At 35.8% G+C, this 24,213-nt stretch overlaps 1 protein-coding gene across 13 annotated transcripts in view; it reads right to left on the bottom strand.

Annotated features, from left to right (window-relative positions):
• The window catches only part of SUGCT (succinyl-CoA:glutarate-CoA transferase), a 622,782-nt gene that overhangs the window by 365,980 nt on the left and 232,589 nt on the right, over positions 1–24,213 (bottom strand). For 12 of the 13 annotated variants that reach the window (XM_032484269.1, XM_032484261.1, XM_032484260.1 and 9 more), the window contains one exon: positions 23,761–23,863. In XM_032484269.1, the coding sequence (XP_032340160.1) occupies positions 23,761–23,863 (103 nt within the window). Of the gene's footprint in view, positions 1–12,491; positions 12,685–23,760; positions 23,864–24,213 lie in introns of those variants that run through there. The other variant, XM_032484272.1, reaches the window with a different exon arrangement.

Below are 24,213 nucleotides of genomic sequence, written 5' to 3'. Positions count from 1 at the left end.
CTAATCTCCAGAACCTATAAATGGACTATTTTACACAGCAAAAGGGACTTTCCAAGTGTGATTAGGTGAAGGAGATTAACCTGGATAACCTGGGTGTAAACTTAAGGGTCCTTAAAAGAGGAAAGTGGAGGCAGAAAAATCAGTTTTAAAATGATACAGTATAAGAAAGATCCAACTTGCCATGTTGGCTTTAAAGATGCAAGGAAGTTGTAAGCCAAGGAACGTGGGCAGTTTATAGAAAAGGCAAGAAAATGGATTCTCCTCTAAAGCCTCCAGGTGATTTTAGCTCAGTGAGATCTATTTCAGAGCTCAGCCCCCCAGGACATAAGATAACATATTTGTATTGTTTTAAGCCATTATGTGAAATTCTGTTTTAGCAATAATAGAAAACTGATCCAATCAGGAATTGTATTAGGTTGTAAAACTACTAAGTTAACTTCTAGCCTTGGAGATCACAGTTCTTCCAGTGGAGGAAATAGACACTAATTGTAGTTCTTAAGATAGATATTAAATGTCAAGATATAAGACTTTCTGATTCTTTTAAATTATGCAGAATTTCATTTCATCTTCTGATAGTCTCACGTAAGAAATCTGCAGATGTTCTAGACATCTGCATGCTAAATTGATTTTGGAGATTTGATATTACTGATGGAAAGAAATAAAACAACTTTGTTCTAAATATCTCAGTCATGGCTATTGGAACATCTTTCATGTCTTTCTGAATTCTGTAATGTTAGGTATATTTATTATTAAGTTAGGAATAAAAAGGGAAATTCACTTTCTATATGTCATTGTGAGCATTGCTTAATAGTTTGGCAGACATTCATTATGATACATCATTGAGAATTTATGCATAAAATAGTTTATGTAATAGATTGGGAATCCTGAAATACTTAGAAAATAAGCAAAATGTTTGTGTCAGTTGGAATTTCTTAAATGGGATTTAATAAATAAACTAGATGGGAGTTCACTTTACTGTTGAGGAAGAGAATTTCTGGCATTTCCCACAACAGTAGTGTGAACTCTGAGGCATCAGAGACAAAAAGTGACTTGTAAACATGCAAATGGGAAGAGCATTTTTTAGCCTGTAATTTGGGGGCATTCCTACAGCAACTGCAAGTAGGTCTACTGATCAACAGAACTAAGAGGAAAAAGGACAGCTCAGTCTAGCTACTCCCTTGATGAAAAATTTCAAATATTTATAAGATGTTTTCCTTTGTGGTACATTTTATATTTCTTACACAAAATTTTGTCCAAATTAAATTGTTTTTGTGAGACTTGCAGTATCACTCAGGGTCAAGTCGGGAGACAGAAACCACACCATTTCTCTTTTCAGAGATAATCTAGTAAAAAGAATTCTCCACTGAAGTTGTTAGCTAGGTAACCGAACGGATAAACGGGAACTGTAAGGTATTACAAAGGTGGCAACTACAGGAAGCAGTTACCACTCCTAGGACTAGGGGAAACCATACTTAGAAACTGTTAGAAATATCAAACTTAGAACTTGAGAGGAAGGAGCTGTGGAGCTGAAACTCAGATCTCTGAGGGGAGGGTGCTGGCCAATTACAGCCAGTTTCTCAGAGACAGGACGTTTTGAAGTTAATTCGGCAAGTTTTGGGAAAACATCGAGCTTGATTCAGCAGAACTGCTGCTGCCAGGCTGAAGGAGTGTTGCTGGGGCAATGATCACGGGAACCACAAACAAACGAGTCCATGGGAAGAAAGAAAGCAGAAAAACAGGAGTCTTTCCTTGCTCTTCCTATCTTGCTGACTCCCCCTGGTGCCTCCTTTGTTTAAGAGTCAAACAGGAAGTTACGTGGCAAAGTAGAAATGTGGTCTAGAATCCCACCTCCAACCTCGCCAAGCAGAACATAGGAGGGTGGATATGCAGCAGAGAAACAACTTAGGAACTGGTCCACCGCTTTGACAACTGCCGCCCACGTACATCCTTTCATAAACAACAGCACAACTCTCTGTTTCCACCTAACAAGATGCAACTATTCAAACAATTTATTTCAGATATTTAATTCAGACATACGCTGTCAGGATTTTCTCAACCTTCTTTTCCCATTCTCAGCTCAAAGAATTTTTTAGATCTACTGTACATATAGCATCTTAACAGCTCTTATACAATGTTGCTTCATTGTATCTTTTAATTATTTAAATTATTTATTTGTAAGTAATCTCAGACATACAAAAGAGCTGAAAAACAGCTACAAAGATTTCCTATATACTCTTCACCTAGCTTCTTCTAATACTAAACTCTTTTGTAACCATGGTACAATTGTCAAATCTAAGAAACTAATATTGGTACAATGCTATTAACTGAACAATAGGCTTTATTCAGATTTCACCAGCTTTTCCACTAATGTCCTTGCCTAGGTCAGGATCTAATTCCAAATTACTGTATTATTGTGTTATTGTTATTGGTGATGTTACTGGGACTACAGAGTTCAAGTATGTCTTCCAGTTTTCTCTGCTGTAAAGTTATTACTCTTCCTATTATAATTAATAAATATTTGGGGGGAGAACATTGATGTATTACAAATATCCTGTTACTCATTAAACATTCACCCACTAACTTAAGCACTCACTGGTGAATTCTGCCTACAATAATTATTACTGTGATGTTCTAACAGTGATTTATTATTTCCATCATTCCTTCTACATTTATTAACTGGAATATTCCTATAAAGAAGACTTGTCCCTTATCCCCCATTTATTTATTTATTTAATCATTTATTACGCCAATATGAAAAAAATTGGTATTTATTTTATTATTTGAGTTGTTATTCAAGTAATTTCGGGGTTTTTTGCTGTTGTGTGAATCATCTGTTCAATTTGTTCTAACTTTGCCCATGGGGAGTTCTTTCAGGTTAACTCCTATGTCCTTTTCATGTACCCATGGTTTTTTTGTTGTTGTTGTTGTTGTTGTTGTTTTTTAGTATTTCCTTATTTTCTGGCATCACCAGATGTCCAAACTTATCTTGGATTTTTGCTACACAAGCTCTGGAATCAACTACTACCCCAAGAAGCTCTGATACTTTTTAATAGGAAAATGGTATTTAGAAAGCAAGACCTGGAAGTTAAATATTTTCGTGACTACTAGGGAATCACTGCTTCAAGGACATCATATGTACATATACTAACCAATGCACACACACATCTGCATTTGCTTCTGTATCTATGCACCTGCGTCTATTAAGAACACATGGATTGATACTGGTATCTCTGATTTCAATCCAGCACCACAGGGTTCATTTTTCATTCCTACCATATTTAGTGATAATTTCTTTTACAACATAAGAAACCTGGCTTACATTGTCTACACTATATTTACTCATTTGTTCAATTCTAATATACATGTAAAGTAGTTTCAGAATTGCTACCCCATACCCATTTGAAAAACAAATTTACCAACTACATAAAATACACTATTTGCATGTGATAATTTCTGTCCTTACCCTTACTGTATCCAGTCAAAACACTGTTTTCCAAAGTTGTTTAGGTCAGCTCCTTTTCTTCCCTACCTCTTTCAGTGTAGTTACGTCATTCATTTGTCAGTCTAGATTGTATCTTGGGTTTTCTTGACATCCTGGTTGATTTTTTTTATTATTAATGCACATACTCTTTACAGTATAGAGTTGTATGGATTTTGACAAATGCACAAAGTTCTGTATTGACCACTACAGTACTATACAGAACAGTTCAACAACCCTCACTAATTCCCCTTTGTAATTAACCTCTAATCCTACTCTTAACCACTGTCAACCGCTAATCTGTTTCCCAAATCTGTATTTCTGCCTTTCCCTGTATCCCATATAATATTCAGCCTTTTGTGCCTGGCTTCCTTCACAAAGCAATATGAACTTAATATTCACCAGGTGTGTTGGGGAGGGTGGAGGGGGGTGTTTGGCAACTTCCAGAATGATGACATGAAGAGCTCCACAGATCTACTCTTCAGTGAAACAACCAAAGCTGGTGAAAATCATTATTAAAAACAACCATTTAAAGTTTCTGTAAATTATCCTTAAAGCATGCAGCACAGGAACAAATACTTATTCAATAAAATCTACTAAAGCTCAATAAAAACAGAAAAATTCTGTAGCACTTGAACCACAATTCCACCAAGTCCTCTATTAGCAGCTCCTGAGATCAGCAAGATATAAGCTCTACTCCAAGTCGGTGAATCCAAGAAAAATGGGTTCCCCATTCACCCAGCTCCCAGCCAAGGGCTCACGTATCTCTTCAGATAATGCAGGCCAACAGCATCTCTCATCCCCTACCTCATCCCCCAGCTCAGTATTGCAGATTCTCTCCTTCAGGCAAGAATGGTTGTTAGAGGTCTAGGGCTATTTTCTTCCCCTCAGCAAAGACCCATGGAGCAGAGGCTCCACCCCAGGTATGACAGGCCAAGACTATTGAGATCCCAGTTATTCTTGTCCCAGCTTGGTCACAGAACAGAAGTTCCATACTGAGAAAGGCAATCCAAGAAGTCCAGAAGCTACCACTCGCACCCAGTGCCCTGCTCATAAAGCAGGGGTATCACTCTGAGCAAAGCCACCACTGTCCCTGCCTCTGGCTCCATGGCAGCACCCCAGAGATTTCGCCCATGGAAAGAAGGCAATAAGAAAAGAAAGCTCAAGAGTTCTCCCAAAGGAACTGACTATATTTGGAAAGAGTAGAGGGAAGTCCATGACTAAGGGTGCTCTCAAAAACCATAGAGATTTGCTGTGAGGCAATTAATAGGGGGCTAGTAGCTGCCTGAAAGAAAAAAAAAGAGTAAACTGAAAGCCAGTTTATTAACCAATGAGAACCAGGGAAAGAGAAAGCAAAGTAGACCCCTCCTGGGGTCAGAACAAACCACAAAGACTGGCCTCAAAAACTATCCATGCAAAGGGGGATCAATTTAGTTGGACTGGGACGTGGAGCTATTTATGCTCAAGGGCATTGCTAAAAACAATGCAGAAACAACCTAGAAATTAATGGAGCCTAACAGCAGGATGGGGATGTGATACCAACAGGGGCAGACAATTTAGCAGAGATTGGGGAAAGGCAACAAGAGCTCTGTTAAAAACCACTGTAATCCCAGGGTGACTCTACACGTGCCTGAGGCTACAGCCTCTGAATGGAAACATTAGAAACTTCAAATTGTGCGTGTGTTGGGAGGTGGGGGAAACCTCCCTAAATCAGTCCAGAAAAGTCATTAAATAAATAAACAAGAAAATAGCAAGAAGCAAAGCAGAGGGGTGGTGGGGATCTCCATATCCAATGTTGCTATAATACATTACTTAAAATGTCTAGTTTTCAACAAAAATAATAAGACATGCAAAGAAACATGAAAAGTGTCTCATACACAAGAAAAAAAAAGTAACAGAAACTGCTTCTGAGAGTCATTATCAGACTTAATGGACAAAGACTTCACAATAGTTTTATAAGTATATTCAGAAAACAAAAGGAAGTCATGCTTAATGAATTACAGGAAAGAATGATGAAAATGTCTTGCCAAAGAGAGAATATCAATAAAGAAATTATTTTAAAAGAACCAAATAAAAAATTCTGGAGTTGAAAAGTAAAATAAAGAAGAAGGAACTTTGAACTGGGATTAAAAAAAGAATCAGCAAACTTGAAGATAGATTGATAGAGATTATGCAATCTCAGAAACAAGAGTGAAAAGATAATGAAGAAAAATAAAAAGACTCAGAAAAAACTGTGATCCCATTAAGAACTTCACCAACATAGGCATAATGAGAGTACCAGGGAAAAGCAGTGAGATAACAAGCACAAAAATATTTAAATAATGGCTAAAATTTCCCAAATTTGATAAAAACATTAATCTACACATCCAGGAAGTTCAATGAGCTCCCTGTAGGATACATGTAAAGAGATCCACACCCAGACACTTCCTAATCAAAACGCTGGAAACCAAAGACAAAGAGAAACTCTCGAAATCAAAAGAAAAGCAACTCAGAACACAATGGGATCACCAATAAGATCGGCAGCTGACTTCCCACCAGAAATAATTGTATGCCAGACGGCAGTGGATGTTATATTGAAAGTTTTGAGAAGTTTTGAAAGAAAAAAACTGTGAATCAAGAATTTTTATATGCAGAAAAATTGTCTTTAAGGACTGCAGATGAACTAAACACATTCCCAGATAAACAAAAACTGAGAGGATATGTTGCTAACATACCTGCCTTATGAGACATATTAAAGGAAGTTCTTCAAGTCCATGTGAAAAACATAAAGAGCACCAGTAAAGGCAAATTTAAAAATACAAACGATATAACAAAAACTACTTCTTTTTTCTTCTCTTTCCTAATTTTAAAAAATATACACTTACACATAGATGAGACCAACTCATTATATGAGGCCAGTATTACCCCCAAATCAAACAAGACATAACAGGGAAATTACAGACTAATATCTCTTACGAATACAGGTGAAACAAATTCTCAGCAAAATACTAGCAAACCAAACACAGCAACACATAAAAAGGTATACAACCAGGACTAAGTGCAGTTTGTCCCAGGAACACAAGTTTGGTTTGACATCTGAAAATCAATTCATGTGATACAACATGTCAATAAAAAAAATACATGATCATTTCAACAGATACAGAAAACCAACACTTCTTTACGATAAAAGCATTCAACAAACAACAAATTCAAAGTAACTTCCTCATCCTGATAAAAGGCATCTATGAAAAGACCACAACAAATATCACACTTGATGGTGAAAGAATGAATGTTTTGCCCCTCAGATCAGGAACAAGACAAGGACGTCTGCTCTTGCTACTTCTATTCAACATTGTTCTGAAGGGTCTATCCAGGGAATTCAGGCAAAACTTGAGATGAAAGCCATGAAGACTGGATAAGAAGATGACATGATCTTTTATATAGAAGAATCCCAAGGAATCCCCATCCCTCCAAAAGAAATGCTATTAAAACTAATAAATGAGTTCAGCAAGACTGAAAGATACAGACTAACATACAAAAATCTATTTATTTCCATGCAATAGTAATTAAAACTACAAAATTAAAATTAAGAAACCATTTCCATTTACAATATCATCAAAAAGATTATACTATATAGCACAGGGAAATATATACAAGATCTTGTGGTAGCTTACAGCGAAAAAAAATGTGACAATGAATATATGTATGTTAATGTATAACTGAAGAATTGTGCTGTACACTGGAATTTGACACAACATTGTAAAATGACTATAACTCAATAAAATAGGTTATAAATAAATAGAATAGAATAGAATACTCAGGTATAAAATTGACTGAAGAAATACAAGACTTGTACAACAAAAACTACAAAATATTTTTGAAATAAATTAAAGAAGACTAAATGGAAAGATACACCATCTTCATGAATCAAAAGATTTAATATTACTTAAATGGCAGTACCACCAAATCGATCTGCAGTTTTAACACAAGTCCTTTCAAAATCCCAACTGACTTCTTAACAGAAAATGGCAAGCTACTCCTAAAATTCATATGAAAATTCAAGGGACCTAGAAAAAAAATCTTGAAAGAGAAAAACAAAGTTGGGGTACTCACATATCTTAATTTCAAAACTATGACAAAACTACAGTTCAAGACAGTGTGGTAATGGAAAAAAGGATAGATATACAGACCAACAGAACAGAAATAAATCTTCACATTTACTGTGAAATAATTCTCAACAAGGGTGCCAGAAAATTCAATTAGAGAACAAATAGTCTTTCAACAACGGATGTTGTACCACTGGTTATCAATATGCAAAAGAAAAGAGCTCGCTCGACTCCTACCTCACCCTATATGCAGAAATCAACTCAACGTGGATCAGAGAATTGAATGTTAAAGGTAAAGTTATAAAACTGTTAGAAGAAAATACAATCATAAATCTTTATGTCCTTGGATTAGGCAACAGTTTCTTGGATATGACACCAAAAACACAAACAACAAAAAGTAAAATAGATAAATGAGACCTCACCAGAATTAAAAGCATTTGTGCTTCTAAAAAGACCACCAAGAAAATAAAAAGACAATCCATAAAATGGACGAAGATATTTGCAAGCCATGTATTTGATTAGAAATTTGTATCCAGAAGATCTAAAGAACTCTTATAACTCAATAATAACAGAAAAATAACTCAATTTAAAAATTGGCAAAATATTTGAACAGTCATTCGTCCAAAGTAGACATGCAAATGGACAATAATTGCTTTAAAAGTTTTAACATCATTATACGTAGTGAGATGCAAATCAAAACTACAATGAGACAACACTTCATACCCAGCAGTATGGCTACAAATAGTGGGAAGAAAAGAAGGAAGGAAGAAAAGAAGGGGAGAAGGTGGAAAGGAGGGAGGGAATGAAAGAAGGAAAGAAATAAGTACGGAAAGAAAGATAAGTGTTGGCAAGGATGTGGAGAAACTGGAAACTCTACACACTGCTTGTGGGTTTAGAATAGAGGACAGCCACTTTGAAAAAAAGTATAGTAGTTCCTCAAAACCCTAAATATAGAGTTACCATATGTACTGGGTACATACCCAATAGACACAAAAACATACGTCTTCACAAAGCTTATACATGAATTTATATAAAAGCACAATTCAGAATTGCCAAAATGTGGATATAACCTAAATGTCCATCAACTGATGAAGGGATAAGTAAAATGTGGTATATTAATATGATCGAATACTATTCAGCTACATAAAGAAATGAAGTACCGATATGTGCTACAACATGGAAGAACCCTGAAGTCCCTACACTAAGTGAAAGAAACCACTCACAAAAGGACACATGTTGAATGATTCCATTTATATGAAATGTACAGAATAGGCAAATCCATAGAAAAAGAAAGTATCTTAGTGGTTACCAAAGGTTGGGGGAGGGAAAAATGAGGAGCGAATGCCAATGGGGTTTCTACTAGGGGTTACAAAATATTTTGAAATTAAACAGTGGTGATGGTTGCACAATTCTGTAAATCTAAAAACCATGGATTACATACTTTTAAAGGGTAATTTTAAGGTGTGTGAACAATATCTCAAGTAAAATTGTTATTATTTTAAAAAGTCACATACTGTATTATTCCATTCATATAATATTCTTGAAATAACAAAATTATAGTGATGGAAGGCAGATTAGGAATGAGGCAGTGGTGGATGTGACTATAACGAGGGAGCATAACAGAGATCTTTGTGTTTATTGAACAGTTCAGTGCCTTGATTATGTTCGCAGTTAAATAAATCTACACACTTGTGCATTAAAATGGCATAGAACTATATACATACACTGTCCTAAAATCAAACTCCTGGTTTTCCTATGGTCCTATAATTATGTAAGATGCAATCACTGAGGGAAACTAAGTGAGGACTCCACAGGACCTCTCTGTACCATCTTTGCAACTCCCTGTGAATCGAATTACTTCAAAACAAAAAATGAAAAAAAAATAGAAATAAAAAGCTCCAACGGTCTTCAAATCTCATCTTTAACAATACTGTCCTAACTATTATCTTAGCTTTCTATGAGTTCCTTAATACCCAGAAAAGATACTCTGGGGAATAGATATAACATAGTGCAGGCTTTGAGGCAAATATGTTTCTCATTGCAAAGACATAATTTGGTACTTCAGGTTTTTAATGGATCTTATATTTGCTTAGAGTCAACCAAGTATTGCTATTCTTTCTCCCCAGTGGTGAGCATACTGCTTTGTACAAAGGTGGCACTCATGAAATATTTGGTTATGAGTGAATTCTGAATTTTTCAGGTCTCAGACAACAAACTGAGCTCCATTCCAATGCTGTAATGCCTCAGTTCTAAAGGTGACATCAACACTATTTAGGGAATCTTCTTTTTTCATATTTAAAGACTTCTTTTTTTAGAGTAGTTTTAGATTTACAGTAAAAGTGAGAGAAAATGGAATTCCCAGGAACCGCCAGCCCCAACACATGCATAGTGACCCCCATTATCAACATCTGCTTTCAGAGTTACGTTGCTACAATTGAAGAACTGACAATAACACAGCAGCATCGTAATCATCTAAGGCATCTTCTTTTCCAAGTTCAAGTTTCTCAGTCTCTGAAAAAATATAGTTCTTATTTAATTGTACTTCTACTATACTTTGCATAAATATACTTCTCTGAGCCTATATATCATTGTAGTCCCCACTATTTGTATGATAATTGCCTAATTTTAAAAAGCCTTAGTTGCATTCATAAATTTCATAGGGATAAAAGTTAACTTTTTCAATGACATGATGTCACTGTGTGCCTTGTGTCAGAGGACCCCAGAGTACAGAACAGCATCATGCTTAGCCTGTGTCTGCTGCTGCCATGGGATGTCCCCACACTGTCAGGTCCCCTACTTCAGTGACAACTTGAGGATAAGTAAAATGGAGTTCCACGGGACTAGGAACTGACTCTTATCCTGGGAAAGCTCTTTAAAACAGATTTCACAATCCAAGGCGGATAGAAATAGGGCTTAGAATGGGACCTGTTAATCCAGTTGCAGCTCAAAAACTGTTCTCCAACATGTCCACATTCATCTATGCATTAAAGTAGCTGATTTCCTCTATCCTTGAACAGACTTCCTCACAGTGCCCATTCATTGGTCATATATAGCTTGATTCCCAGAATTGGAGTCTATGAGAGGTTCAGTCCCCAGATTCTGGCTGACAGGGTATAAAACGAAGAATGAATGGCTATAATGATTAGTTCCCAGTAATTCTGACAATGCATGTTTTTGGTAGGTTGTGTCAAATAATGGCTTGGACCCGAGAACTTCTATTTTCTTTCTGGAATCTCTATCATGATGAGACTAATACACACTACATATGTCATATGGATCACCCAGGATCACCAGAATATACTGCTGCTGGTCTGAGCACATCTGCTCCTTCCGGGAGCTGGCATCATACTACACGTTCTGAGGAACCGTTTGGCTGCAGATCAAACTCTTCAGCATGGCATAAAGCACTCCAGGAAATGACTCGGGTTCTCCATTTTCCTCTCTTACTGTTTCTCATCCACACTCTACGCTCCAGCCGTAGCATAACCTGACCTTCCCCCGTCTCCCCAGGCATTTTCACATCTCCCATTTCTCTGCTTGGTTGCTGCTTCTGCCTGAAGTAGCTTTTGCCTTCCACATTTTCCAGAAAACATTGAATCATCTTAAAAACTAATCAATAAAAAGTGCCTTCATTTTAAGTACTTTATATGCACTATCCCATTGAAATTAAAAAAAAAAAAAGAGGTCAAAATCATTAAGGCCTCTATTTTATAGAGGAGGAAACTGAGGCATATGAAGGCTGAATGATGCCCAAAGTCATCCAGTAAGTAAGTGATAGAGCCCAATATAAGTCAAGTATGTTCATCTAGAAAGACCATGTTCATTACCACAACATTTTCCCCTCTCCAAAGCATTCTATGGTTGTACAGTAGAAGCCTTGGGGAATCTTCTAAAAATCCAGATATCCCTAACTCCATATTAACCTGTGTTATTGGAATCCCTATTGCTGGAGCTCCAGGATCTAGATTTTGGCAAAGTTCCCCGGGTGACTCTAATGTACATCCTGTTTGAGAAACACTGCCTGGTGATATAAAAGAGCTTAAACAACTATCAACGTTTAGCATACTACTAAGAAATTGGACAGCATCTGAAAGTGATTTTGAAAATTTAACCATTTTTCATAAAAGTTAAATGAGACATATCTATTTTGCAAAAATGAGAATCTGTAGAGAAGTATTTCCAAGAGTAACTGCATTCTGGTAACATTTTAATTACATTTTATAAATTAGCAAAAAATCTGTTTTCTAAAGAAAAATGAATTTAAATGATCTTTCATTTAAATTCTTGACAAAGGATCAACTACAATTGTGTGGAAAAGATCTGAATATTTGATTGAAGTGTGTGGCTGTCTTAGTGGTCCTCAGGCATCAGAAATAAAATCTCAAGTCTGACGCCGAAATATCAGTAATAGTTCAGGGTTCATACTACTCAGTGTTTCATGTCCCTGGAACACTCAAAGAGAATCATTATAATCAGTCAATTTGAAATGTGAGGAAACAAAAGCATTGGCATATACGAAACCTCTGATATTTTGACAAGTATTCTTTTTAAATGATGGAAACCCAAGAAGCAATAAAATTTGAAATTTTATTTTGCATGTTCTACAGAGGACTCTCCCTTTGCGACTTCACAATTTAATTCTTCTAATGCAAAGGCTCTTTGCCTTTGTGTTTACATAATGTGAGGTATAAATTTGTGTGGTTTCTTTTACTTTTTATTTTGAAATAATTTTAAATGGACAGAAAAGTTGCAAAGCACAGTTCTCAAATACTCATCACCCAGCTTCTACTATTAATATCTTATCTAGAAATAGTAAAATTATCAAAACCGACAAATTAAAATCGATACAATATCACTAACTCATCTAGAGGCTTTGAATTTAGACAAGTATCATAGTAATGTCCTTTACTCTGGACAAGGATATAATCTAGGACCCCACATTGCATACAACTGTCGTATCTTTTTAGTATTCTTCAGTCCAGGACAGTTCCTCAGTCTCTGTCTGGCATAACCTTGACACTTTTGAAGAGCACTGGTTAGGCATTGTACAGAATTTCTCAATTTGAGTTGGTCAGCTGTTTCCCATGATTAAAGTTACATACGTCGGTCAAGAAAGTGAGCCTATGCATCAAAACAAAAAGGTTCATGATGTTGACAGTCCTGAATACTGGTGACACTAACTTGAATCAGTTGGTTAAGCTGACGTCAGTAAAAGTACCCCACTGTGAAGCTATTAGTTTTTCCTTTGTAACTGAGAAGGTAAGGAGGTAAATTGAGATTATACGAATATCCTCTTTTTATTGTAATTTTAGCATCCATCAGTGGTTCTTTCCTGCAACAATTATCACTGTGATATTTAAGATAATTTTCTATTTCCCTCATTCCTCATACGTTTATTAGTTGAAATTCAACAATCTAAAGAGTTCTTTCCATTCTTCCACATTTACTGATTGATTCAATTATTTATTGACATTAGTGTGGAGTCATGGATATTTGTTTTATTCTATAAATTATAATCCATTACTATAATTATATTATATTTATTTTGTTAAATTGTCCCAGTTTGGCTATTGGGAACTCTTTGAAGTTGGCTCCTTTGTACTTCTGCCATGTTCCCATCATTTTATGAGCACTTCCTCACTTACCAGCACCACAAGATGTTCCAGGCTTATATTATATTTGCTGTGAAAAATTGGATGAATGATTTAGCACTGCCCAAAACAAGAAAACAGACCCCTAAAAAAATTTTTTTTGCTCAGTCTCCCTGACCACTGCAGGCTCTGATACCTTACTCTACTTTTTGAGGATTGTTTTCCTTCATACTTCAAAATACTGCATTTGCCAGAGAATGCTGAGAAGAGCTAGTTAACTGTCAAATGACTGACACAGAAAATTGATATTTAAAGAAAGTAGTTTAAAGATAAACTAACCATTCATTTCTATAGATCAGAATATTTTCTTTCTTTTTTTGCAAGAAACTATTTTAATCAAAAAGTAAACAAAACTCCAATATATAAAGGATTCAAAAGTAATAAAGTATTAGTATAAATATATTCATGTAAATGTTTGAAACTATAACATTTGCTTATCTGACAATTGAGATAAAAATTGAAGGATGTTATAGTTCCAGTTACTTATTAAACTCTTCATTCAGTTTCTTTCTATATTTTGTTTTGATTACACATTTCCTGAAAATTCTTTTTGCATGAAAAAGTAGTTGCAAAGTATATGGACTTCTTGAGTACTGCAACTTAACAATTATGTTAGGATTCTCTTCCAGAAAAAAGACCTGAAACTTTTTAAAAATATATTAAGAAATGTTTGCTTTACAGTTGAAACATTCAGGTTCTGGCTACTGTGAAAAAGGGTACTCTACACTGTCCCCCACTGAATGCAGCTACAAAACCTCGACAGAATAAATGGAACAGCATTTTGAGGACTGGATAGAGGATAGAGGATGAACAGAATTCAAATATCACCATATAAGCAGTACAAGTTTATCCATTTTTTCACTGTTGTATCCCCAGGTCTGAACCCATCGCACAGGAAACAAAATAAGCACCAGGACACTGCTATAGATAAATGAGTGTGCACCCCTCCTACCAAATTCATATACTGAAATCTTGTCCCCCAGAGGAAGCATATTTGGAGGTGGAGTCCTGGAGAAGAGAATGGAGCCCTCATGAATGGGATTCACATCCTTATCAAAGAGACCTCAGAGAGCTGCCTTACCCCTTCCACCATGAGAGGACCAAATGAAAAAACAGCCATCTATGAACCAAGAAGCAGGTTCTCATCAGACACCGAATATGTCAGTGCCTTGATCTTGGGTTTCCCAGCCTCCGGAAGAGTAACAAATAAATTCCTATTGTTTATTAGGAACCCAAGCAATGGTAATTTTGTTATAGCAGCCCGAACGAACTAAGACAGGTGCAGACAGAGAACGCTCCAGGAGAAGCCTTTCAGTGCTGGCTCAAGCAATAGGAAGGGGAACGCATAACACTCAAAGAGAGTGTGGGAGTCCGTGGTTGTGGCTTTCTTTTATCTTTCCCCCTCCCCCAGCTCTCAGGCAATGCTGAGGTGACAGCATTTGAAAAGAAGACACAATGGGAGCCAGCGAAAGCCAAATTCCTAAGGAAGGGGAATGTTCCTCTAAGTTTGATGGAACTGCAGTTTCCAAAAAGTGGTGTCAAATCCTATGCTCTTTGTCTCTCTCTGTCCTGCTGTCACCTGGCCCCAAAGACAGGTGCAGTTATGGACGTGCACAAGAGAACAGGGGAACTAAACCATAGCATTCTGGCCTGAAGACCAAAATGAGGCACCCCCAGAAACTGGAAATTACCAAGGAGATCATGAGAGAGGAATCTGGGAATATGATGCATAAAGTTGTTTATGAATTCCTGGACATATGCACATACCAAATTCAACCAATCACACTTTAAGAACTGAGCTAACAGAGACACCACCCAGATCTCAAACTGGCTATTTGGTGCTGCATACACAACACAGATTTGGATAGCTCTACAAAAGTTTGGAAAACTGAAGTGACATTAGAACCAGGGCCCACAGGAAAGCTCATCAGAACTTGTGGCCCACAGGAAAGCTTATCAGAACTTGTGACCTAATCACCTTGAAACCACCAAGTGTGATATTCTGACTAGTAAGAAATATATATTTGGTCATCTGCAATATATATTTGGTCATATATGATTTCTCAAATATTTATCTCCCAGTTCCCAAAGCCCTCCAAATTTCCTGGGCGATAAGAGCAATGGGAGCATCTTTTGTTGTAATATTTGGTCTCTTGTCTTTGGTTTCTGAGAAAGCATAAAGGTGAAACGGGTGTCTTGTTATTCATAACAAGCCCCTTTATACACATCTGGGTTTATGTCAATGAAGTGACTTTAGGAAAACACCTAAGGGTGAGGGCTGATTGCCAGGGGAACTAACTACGAATAGAAGATTGGAACTTTCAGTCCAATCCACTCCCTGGTTTCTGAGGAGGGGAGAGGGGCTAGAGGTTGAATCAATCACCAATGGCTATTTATTTAATCAGTCATGCCTTGTAATGAAACCACCATAAAAACCCAAAAGGGAGGAGTTCAGAGAGCTTCCAGGTTAGCTATTGTTTTTCAGACACAATGAATACAATTAGAAATCAAACTTAAAAAGTTTTACAGTTTACATAGAAATGTAAAAATTAAACAAGACACTCCTAAATAATCAAATTCTGAAATTAACCTTTACTTTAACGGCCAATTGATTTTGAACTAGAAAATTCAACAGGAAAAGAACAGTCTTTTCAACAGATGATGCCGGGACAATGAGATAAACATACACACATACACACTCAAAATGGATCCAATGGATCAGAAACCTGAATTTAAGACTTAAAAATTATAAAATTCTAAGAAGACACTATAGATGTAAATATCCATGTCTCCTTAAATTAGTCAATGGTTTCTACAACACCTAAAGCACAAGTGACAAAAGTTAAAGAGATAAACCACAAATTCAGAGTCCATTTTTAAGTGCTGAGTTCTCAAAGAATGTAGAACCCCATTCCAAGCTCCCTTTAGGCTATAAAAACACCATTTTGTATCTATGCCTCCTTCACTGTTAATCATTTTAGAAAAATTCTTAAAATACCAATAGTGCTCAGTCCTTGCTAATCATTGTTCATTTTCAGTGTCACCAATAATACACCTAGAATATTTTTAATGTATGTAAATAACTATAATAAATGATAATGAAAACTATCCTTATGGGCAAAAGGGGTCAAAGAGTACAAACTTCCAGTTATAAAATAAATGTCATAAAGATAGAATATACGGCATGGGGACTATGTGATGCATATTCGAAAGTTGCTAAGAGTAAATCTTAAAAGCCCTCATCATAAGAAAAAAAAGTATTAACTGTGTATGGTGATGAATTTTAATTATACTTATTGTGGTGATCATTTCACACTATATACAAGTATCTAATCATGTTGTATATTTGAAACTAATATAATGTTATATGCCAATTATACCTCAGTAAAAAAATTTTCATTTGAATAAATATGTGAAATCGTAACACTCAATATTGGCATCTATTTTAACTATTCAAAATTAACAAGAATTCATTTTAAATTTTGATTTAATTTTTTAAGCTCTTTTGGGGAAGATAGTTAAGTTTATTTATTTATTTTATTATTATTTTTTTTTTAATGGAAGTACTGAAGATTGAACCCAGGACCTCATTCATACTAAGCATGCACTTTACCACTGAGCTATACCTTCCCCCTTTAAATTTCCACTTAAACCGTTTAATCTATAAGAATATTTAAACTATTTTTTCTGATTCTAAAAGTAAAACAATGTGATTGTTTTAAGGGACATAGATATTTTTACAAAATTGAGATCATATAATATGCATAATTTCGTATGCTGCTTTTTTATCTTTATAAATGAACACATTCCATGTCATTGCTCAAAAATATGATAAATCCAATATACTGCTCCATTGTACTGATAAACTTCAAATTATTTCATCTAATTTCTATTAAAAAATGGGCAAAGGACTTGAATAGACATTTTTTTTCAAAGGAGACATATAAATGCCAACAGGCACATGTAAAGGTGCTCAATATCACTCATCATCAGACAATGCAAATGAAAACCACAATAAGATATCACTTCACACATGTTAGGATGTCTATTATCAAAAAAAAAAAAAAAAGCAGAACAAATGCTGACGTGGATGCAGAGAAAAGGGAACCCTTGGGCACTGTTGGCGGGAATGTACATTTGTGCAGCTGCCATGGAAAAGAGTATGGAGGTTCTTCATTGTGATTTTGATTTGCACTTTCCTGAGATTACTCTTTTTTGATTTCCATTTTTTAACCTATTAAAAAATAATGTCTTTGGCTTGAGAGTCGAAGGCTTGGTAAAAGTCAATGATTATACTATGAATCTCTATTCTGAAATATGAGCTATGTGGAGCTTGATGAATAAGCTGTAAGAAAGAGGAGAAACAGAGAAAATAACTTCTACGAAAAAAAAAAAAAGAAATCTCCAGATTTTCTCAGATCACAAATATTTTCAAAATGACTGAATAGTAAGAGTTGAAACTCTCTGTTGAACTCCTCCTAATCATTGAGAAGGAATTTATTAGTAATACGATAAACTAATTATAAAAAGTATTTAAAAGGATGGAGGTCTTTGGTAAGCCTCATGATTAAGATATTTGCACCTCTGTCAGATTTTAAGCTTTTATTAATTCATTAAATAGGAAAATCTCATGATGCTTTATACCTTTCGTTTCTTGCTACTAAAACTACCCAGCACATTTATGTATAACTCTTCTGTGACACTGGATACTTTCTACCTTAAACTGTACTGTGCAACCTTCTGAAAGTTTAATAGCTTCGTCTTTGTCCTGTTTCTTCTCTGTTTTCCATCATCTCTCCCCTTGCCAAATACCTAACACAAGACTATATATATATATATACACATACATACATACACAGCAGGCTATCAATTACTATTTGCTGAAAGAATGAGCAAATTACTGAATGAATGAAAAAGTGATTGTGGTCTTCTCTGCTCTGAATCACGCCTTTCACATTTTCATAAAAACACGAAAAGTAAAAGAGGCCTTTTTCTTTAATATAAACTCTATAAGCTTAGTTCCATCAATGTCAATCAGGTAACGTCCAAGGCATTCCAGTTAGATATCTAAATATATAAGTGTGACAGCTTAAAGAAATTGGTGCATTCAAATTTCTTAGGTATATAGAAAAAGTGAACATAAGGTGCCAGTAATGTTATTCCAAGCCCTTAACTTTTATTTGACTCTTCAATAGGTTTCCTCTTACATGGTAACACATGAGGTTTTTTTCTATTAAGAGTCTTCTCAACCCAACAAAAGTGGATATCATTTTCTTGTACTTTATATTTTAATATAGAATTGAATCCTTAAACTCCCTATTTTTATTTTATTTAATCACTTATGTCTGAAATACATTATTTCTTCCAAAACTGGAAATATACTCAGGTATCACAAAACAAACACGCACATAATACATCTGACTTCGTTCACCATCTGAAATGTGTCATATATAATCAGAGATACACTTAAATTTTATTTTTTATCTCTTTTGTCTACTAGGAATTATTTCCAGACATACTGTTTTACCTCAGATCTTTATCAACTGTTTTCCCATTACAGGGAGTGCTGTATGTATGTATTTCCCAGAAGTATTAAAAACAAGGATATAATTTTGCTTGATTTGTATGACCCTCCAATGTGCTATGCAACTGCATTTCGATAAATATTAACCAACGTCATTCAAAAGGCAATCTTTAAAATGTATCAGTAGTGTGTGTGCATGTGTACATATGCGTGCCGGTATGTGTAAGGTAGAGAGGACTTGAAAAACAGCTCTGTATTTCAGGGCGCTTCTGACACTTACTGTACGAATATCGAAGGCTTTTTTCCCCAGATGCTCAGATATTTTGCCAAAATGTGCTAAGACAAAAATCACTTAGAGAATATGAGCTAGCCTAGAGATTAACAAAGCCCGCAACTTCACAGGCTTCCACAAATAATGATATGAAATCAACAGATAATTTTAAGCTAGCAAATATTTCAATACTTCACTCTGTTTGTTTCTATGAAATATTTATCCCATACGAAAGATTTGCTAAAGGAGCTGTAATGGCCTTCTGGGACAGGAAGAATAAGGTTTCCGTAGAAAATGTTAAATTAATTTTGATGGTGAAGCAAAGTTAAGGAAGGGTTGTTAAGGGATGGCTTGCTGCCGCAGGGTGGGGTTTTGTTTTGGTATCCTTTTAGAGCCTGCAGGTGTTTGGCACCAGTTAAAATCAGGGCCAGCTGCGGTATTTCAGCTCTGATATTTCCCTCCCAATAGTTCTCAGAAGTGATGCTGCAGGGTGATGTCTTACACCTGATGTGTTCAACTTGTGTGGTACAAATGTGAAGACTCTGTTCAATAACACCAGTTTTGCGACACCCTTTGCCCTCTCTTCCCCACCCACAGGTCACAGCATCAAGGAGAAAGAAAAACATTATTCAGCAGTTCATTCATACATATGTACAGGTTTTCAACTGAGCAGCTCATTCAAGAAGGGTGATATCCTAGGTTCGCCAAATACACAGTCTTGAGCAAAGTCGAAAAAGTAGGATAACACATTCTCTTTCGGTTCTCATAGTAGACAATGATGCTTTTAAACCCTCTCAATGGTGTGATCCCTACCTATTTTTACAGGAATTTGAATACTTTCTATTAAAAGCTGCATTTTCTTTTAAGTTTGTTTGGGTTGGAAAACCTCAAACCACAATGTATTTCATGCACATGTTCCCAAGGGTATGTTAAATAGGACCATACTGAGGTCATCTAGTAAGTTTTTTTAAACTTTTTAAGAATTCCTTTAATGTACTGCACAATCTTGGCTTGATTAAAAGAAGATATTTCAAGAAAGCACTTGGAAACAAGTCTATTAAAATCTATATGCAGATAATCTATACTATACTTCTATAATGCACAGAGTTTTCCACAGATAATTTATCGCTGAGGGAGAAAAACAATAAAACTACTGCTAAAAGGATTTTGGATCAAAACTTTTCAGAGCTATCAGTAAATACAGACCAAAACCCCCCATAGTATTCTTGATTGACTTAACAGGGGATGGCTGCAGGATCATTTTAACTGAGCAGAGGCCTACAGCACATAATCAAAGGATAAAAAGTAGACAATCTTGCATTTACCTCAGAAAAAAAAAAATCACTTGCTGTTTCAGATGAGTAAAAAAGGAAGTTTTCCCGAAACAGGAGACTGTGATGAAATTATTTTGGTTAGAAATAGTTCCTACCATCAAGTAAATTCTTGTTGTCTACCAAGTTCAAACCACCAATGAAATATAAATCATCCACTTGATAAGGAGACCCATGGAAAATTTTCTCTTGTTCTTTGATGCTTCTAATTTTTTTTTTTTTTTTTTTGGTTAGACATACCCCTTTTCACTTCATCAAAGTCTCACTTCCTGCGCCATGTTCCAGGCCTTGTACGTCACCCAAGTCAATCTGCAGTTGAATGAGCAGCTGTGCTGGCTCGGCGCGCACAGAGAGCTGGGCCATAGGCGCCAGCGGTGTGGCCCTACATCTGCACAGAAGTGGCCAGTTCCCTGCACCCAGGGCCAAGAAGCTCCACGGCTCATTGAGGGAAAAACAAGGGAGGACACCTTAAACGGAAATCATACTTTTACGGAAAATGGAAAATAAAAAGATTTTCAGCAATCAGAAAAACGAAGGGTTGAGAATTCCTTGGCACAAAGTTTGCAGATGCGTATTCTTAAAGGGATATAAGTTACAGTTTGACTTCAAGTTAAGGATCCCCCTCTCTGCAACTACATTGGATTTGCCTCTATCCACTAAACAAAGGTAAGTAAAAGAAGGTGTTTTTTTAAAACAAAAATATAATCATAAATGGCACCATGGCCAGAACTACTAATGTTTATTAAACATTTACCATCTAGCAGTCCCTACTATGTGCCTTTGATAAACACTGCCACATTGAACACTTAACGGTATAGAGGAAAGCTCCTATTTAGCCACTTCACTGTTGAGGAAACAGAAACCTAGGAAGCTTATAAAACTGCCCAACAATTCTGACTCCATGGTCAGACCTACTATGTTATGCTTAGTCCCCTGAGCTGTCCAACAAAAGGCTTTTCAGCCAGAGTCTGTCAGCCCCACATGGGAGACCCAGCTGCCACTTGGTCATTTGGAAATCGATACTACAGAGTTAACCAACTCACTCATCCACTGATTCATGCGTCAACCAAATTTTATTGGGCACCTGCTAACTTAAGTCAATTTAGAATTTATTTTTCACAAAGAAAAAGAATTACTAAATCCCTAGCACCTGACACATACTAAGTGCAATAAAAGTTTGTTAAATGAACTTTCAAAATACTTCCTTACATGTCATCTTAAGGTATTTTTTTTAAATAATTTACTTCATACAAATTTTTTTAAACTTCCTGATTTTTTCATATCCTACATTCCTTTCAAAACTCAAAATGATAGTGAATTCCTTCTAAAACAGCCAAACACTTCCAGGCATAGGGAAAAGATGGTACCCTTATCTCTTGTGACAAACAGTCCTACATACAATTGCCATAGTTATCTTTGCTCATTTTTAAAATGAAATAATACTACATTGCTCTCTAGTCTTTCTAAAAATCTAGATAACTTTAAACATATATTTCGATATTTAAATTTCGAAGAATGAAATGATATATAAGAGACCAACTCCACTCTTGCAACAAGGGTACAACTGTCAATACCTATAACTGTATGATTAAGAATTTTTGATGTTAGAATTGTAACAATTAGAATCTACATTTTAGTGGATAAGAAGGCAGTTTTCGGAGACGTTTTGGGTAGTAGGAAGAGTTGGTATCCTGGCCTAGGTAATAGCAATATTCTCCATTTGAAAAATTGTTTAAGTACTAAAAATAAGCCATAGACCAATAGTGGACACTTCTTGCAGGCCCAAAGGAGTTGAGATACAAAAATTAAAGTAACTAAACAAGGGAAAATTGGGAATGAAAATCCTAACTGCCCAATATTCAATCTGAACCAGCCCATAAAGGGAACAATTTTAAGGGTGGGAACTTGTATCCTTGTTGATCAAAGCCTAAAAAATAAGTAACACTTGAATATATCTAAGGACTTTTAAAATAACATTCTTTGTTTTGGTGCCTTTATCCCTGATGAAACACAGGTGAAGCAACAGAAATGCTGGTGGAAAAACTCTCAGGAATTATCTCTAGAGAAATGTGCCCTCAAAACGGCAAGGTCTACACACCTCAGAGCTACTTTTAAGCAGGGAAATAATAGTAAAACCCACCCATTCGCCTACAAGGGCTTAAAGCCAAAACTTGGCCTCATTCAAAGTTATGAAGTGAGAAAGCTGGCTCTCTGTCTACTACATTCAGAGTTTGCGCACGGCTACCTCGCACAAGGAATCACCAGGCATTAATCACTAATGTAGTGGGGACCCTTTCACAAAGACTCAGTCCATGTCAAGTGGATCCCCATATTTCCAATTCTCATCGAGCATTTTTTTTCATTAGGAACAAAGTCTTGCCATGTACACAGTCCTTCCAGAAAAAGAAACAGCACAGAGCAGAATTACTGAACCCATTCACTTTTTTTCTCCAGTAAATATTGTAATCATTGAATTCAATGCATTTCAATTCTCCTTTAAACAGATATTCATGTAAAAGGAAGGTACCAAAGTTAGAGTTAGGTCAGTTTTCTTCCTTAAAGAAAGTGTATTCCATTTTCAATAATTCATTTCAAAGAAAAATCTGCTGCTCCATAAATGAAAGGAAAAACTATAATTTTGAAACGTTGAAAAATGACAAGATACATGAATAATCATAGTGAAACTTTCACAGGAAAATGGAATTTGTCTACATTTTGGGATTAATATGTGAATCTGAGAAATGGTAAACTGCTTGCAATGATACTGATTAAAGTAATAAAGTAAAACTTATTATCTTGACATTATCTAAAAAATCACTTCAACAATGTTATAGAAGAAATGTATTTTCAGGTGATCCTTATTTCTGGGCCCTAAGGAGTCTGTAAGCAATGTGCAATACGAATCTCTATTCAAGCACATTTATTCTTCACGAATAATACACATTAATCAAAGCACATCAAAGCCTCTCTTCTGCAGAATTAACTATGACTTGCTTTCTACATTTTAAGATAACCATACGATGAGAGGTGGGCTGTAACATGAAAGCTCTCCCCTTTCTTCCTACAGAGAATGATCTCTGAGGGCCTGACCCCAACCTCTCAATTGTCTAGATTCCTGTATTTCAGGAAAAACAAATGTCCTGACCTTGGAAACTTACATAAAGTTTACATAAAGTGGCTGCTGAAGAAATATGTTAGATCTGATAGATAAAAGTATGTTGTAGACAGCCAGTTCTGAATTCTGATTGTTTTTTATTTCAGAACCATAGTTTAACATTAAGAGTAAAAAAATCATGTGACGTGACTTAAGCTGAAGCCTAATGACTAATGTCCATTTATATGAATCAACCTGGATAGAAAAGAGAGGCAAATTCTTGTGTTTTTAACTAAAACGTCCTAAGAACAATTCAAAAAACCAACCTGGGGTTCTGCAAACACATTCTTCATGTTGTTAATTGGGCCATACGGGACTCCACTGCCTTCAAAAAGGTATAGCCACTCGCTGGTCGTTTCTTCCTCAAACCTGTGAACAGACCACAAAAGGATGCATGTTTACACTCTGGACAAATGTAACACAACTTTTCTTTTGTGGCCCTCTTTGAAAGCAACTGATAATGACAAAAATATGTTTCTTTAACTTTCCTTGTGACTAGTTCTGAGAGAACATTGCCGATATGAAATGACTTGAGTTGCTCTGTAATGATAAAAAAAAAAGCCATCCCCGTCTCCTTGTTTGAAAATCCACTATTAGAGCTGGAATTCCTCCTGTTTCTGTCTCTTGGGTACTTTTTGACAGAGAATTCCCTTGGTGCAGGAAAATTATGTAGAAAATGGCATTTGAGTTTCATATGTGTAATGAGCACTAGATTGAAT

The sequence above is a fragment of the Camelus ferus genome, chromosome 7 (assembly GCF_009834535.1).
Source record: "Camelus ferus isolate YT-003-E chromosome 7, BCGSAC_Cfer_1.0, whole genome shotgun sequence".
NCBI lineage: Eukaryota > Metazoa > Chordata > Mammalia > Artiodactyla > Camelidae > Camelus > Camelus ferus.
This window is presented reverse-complemented; position numbering and strand designations above follow the sequence as displayed.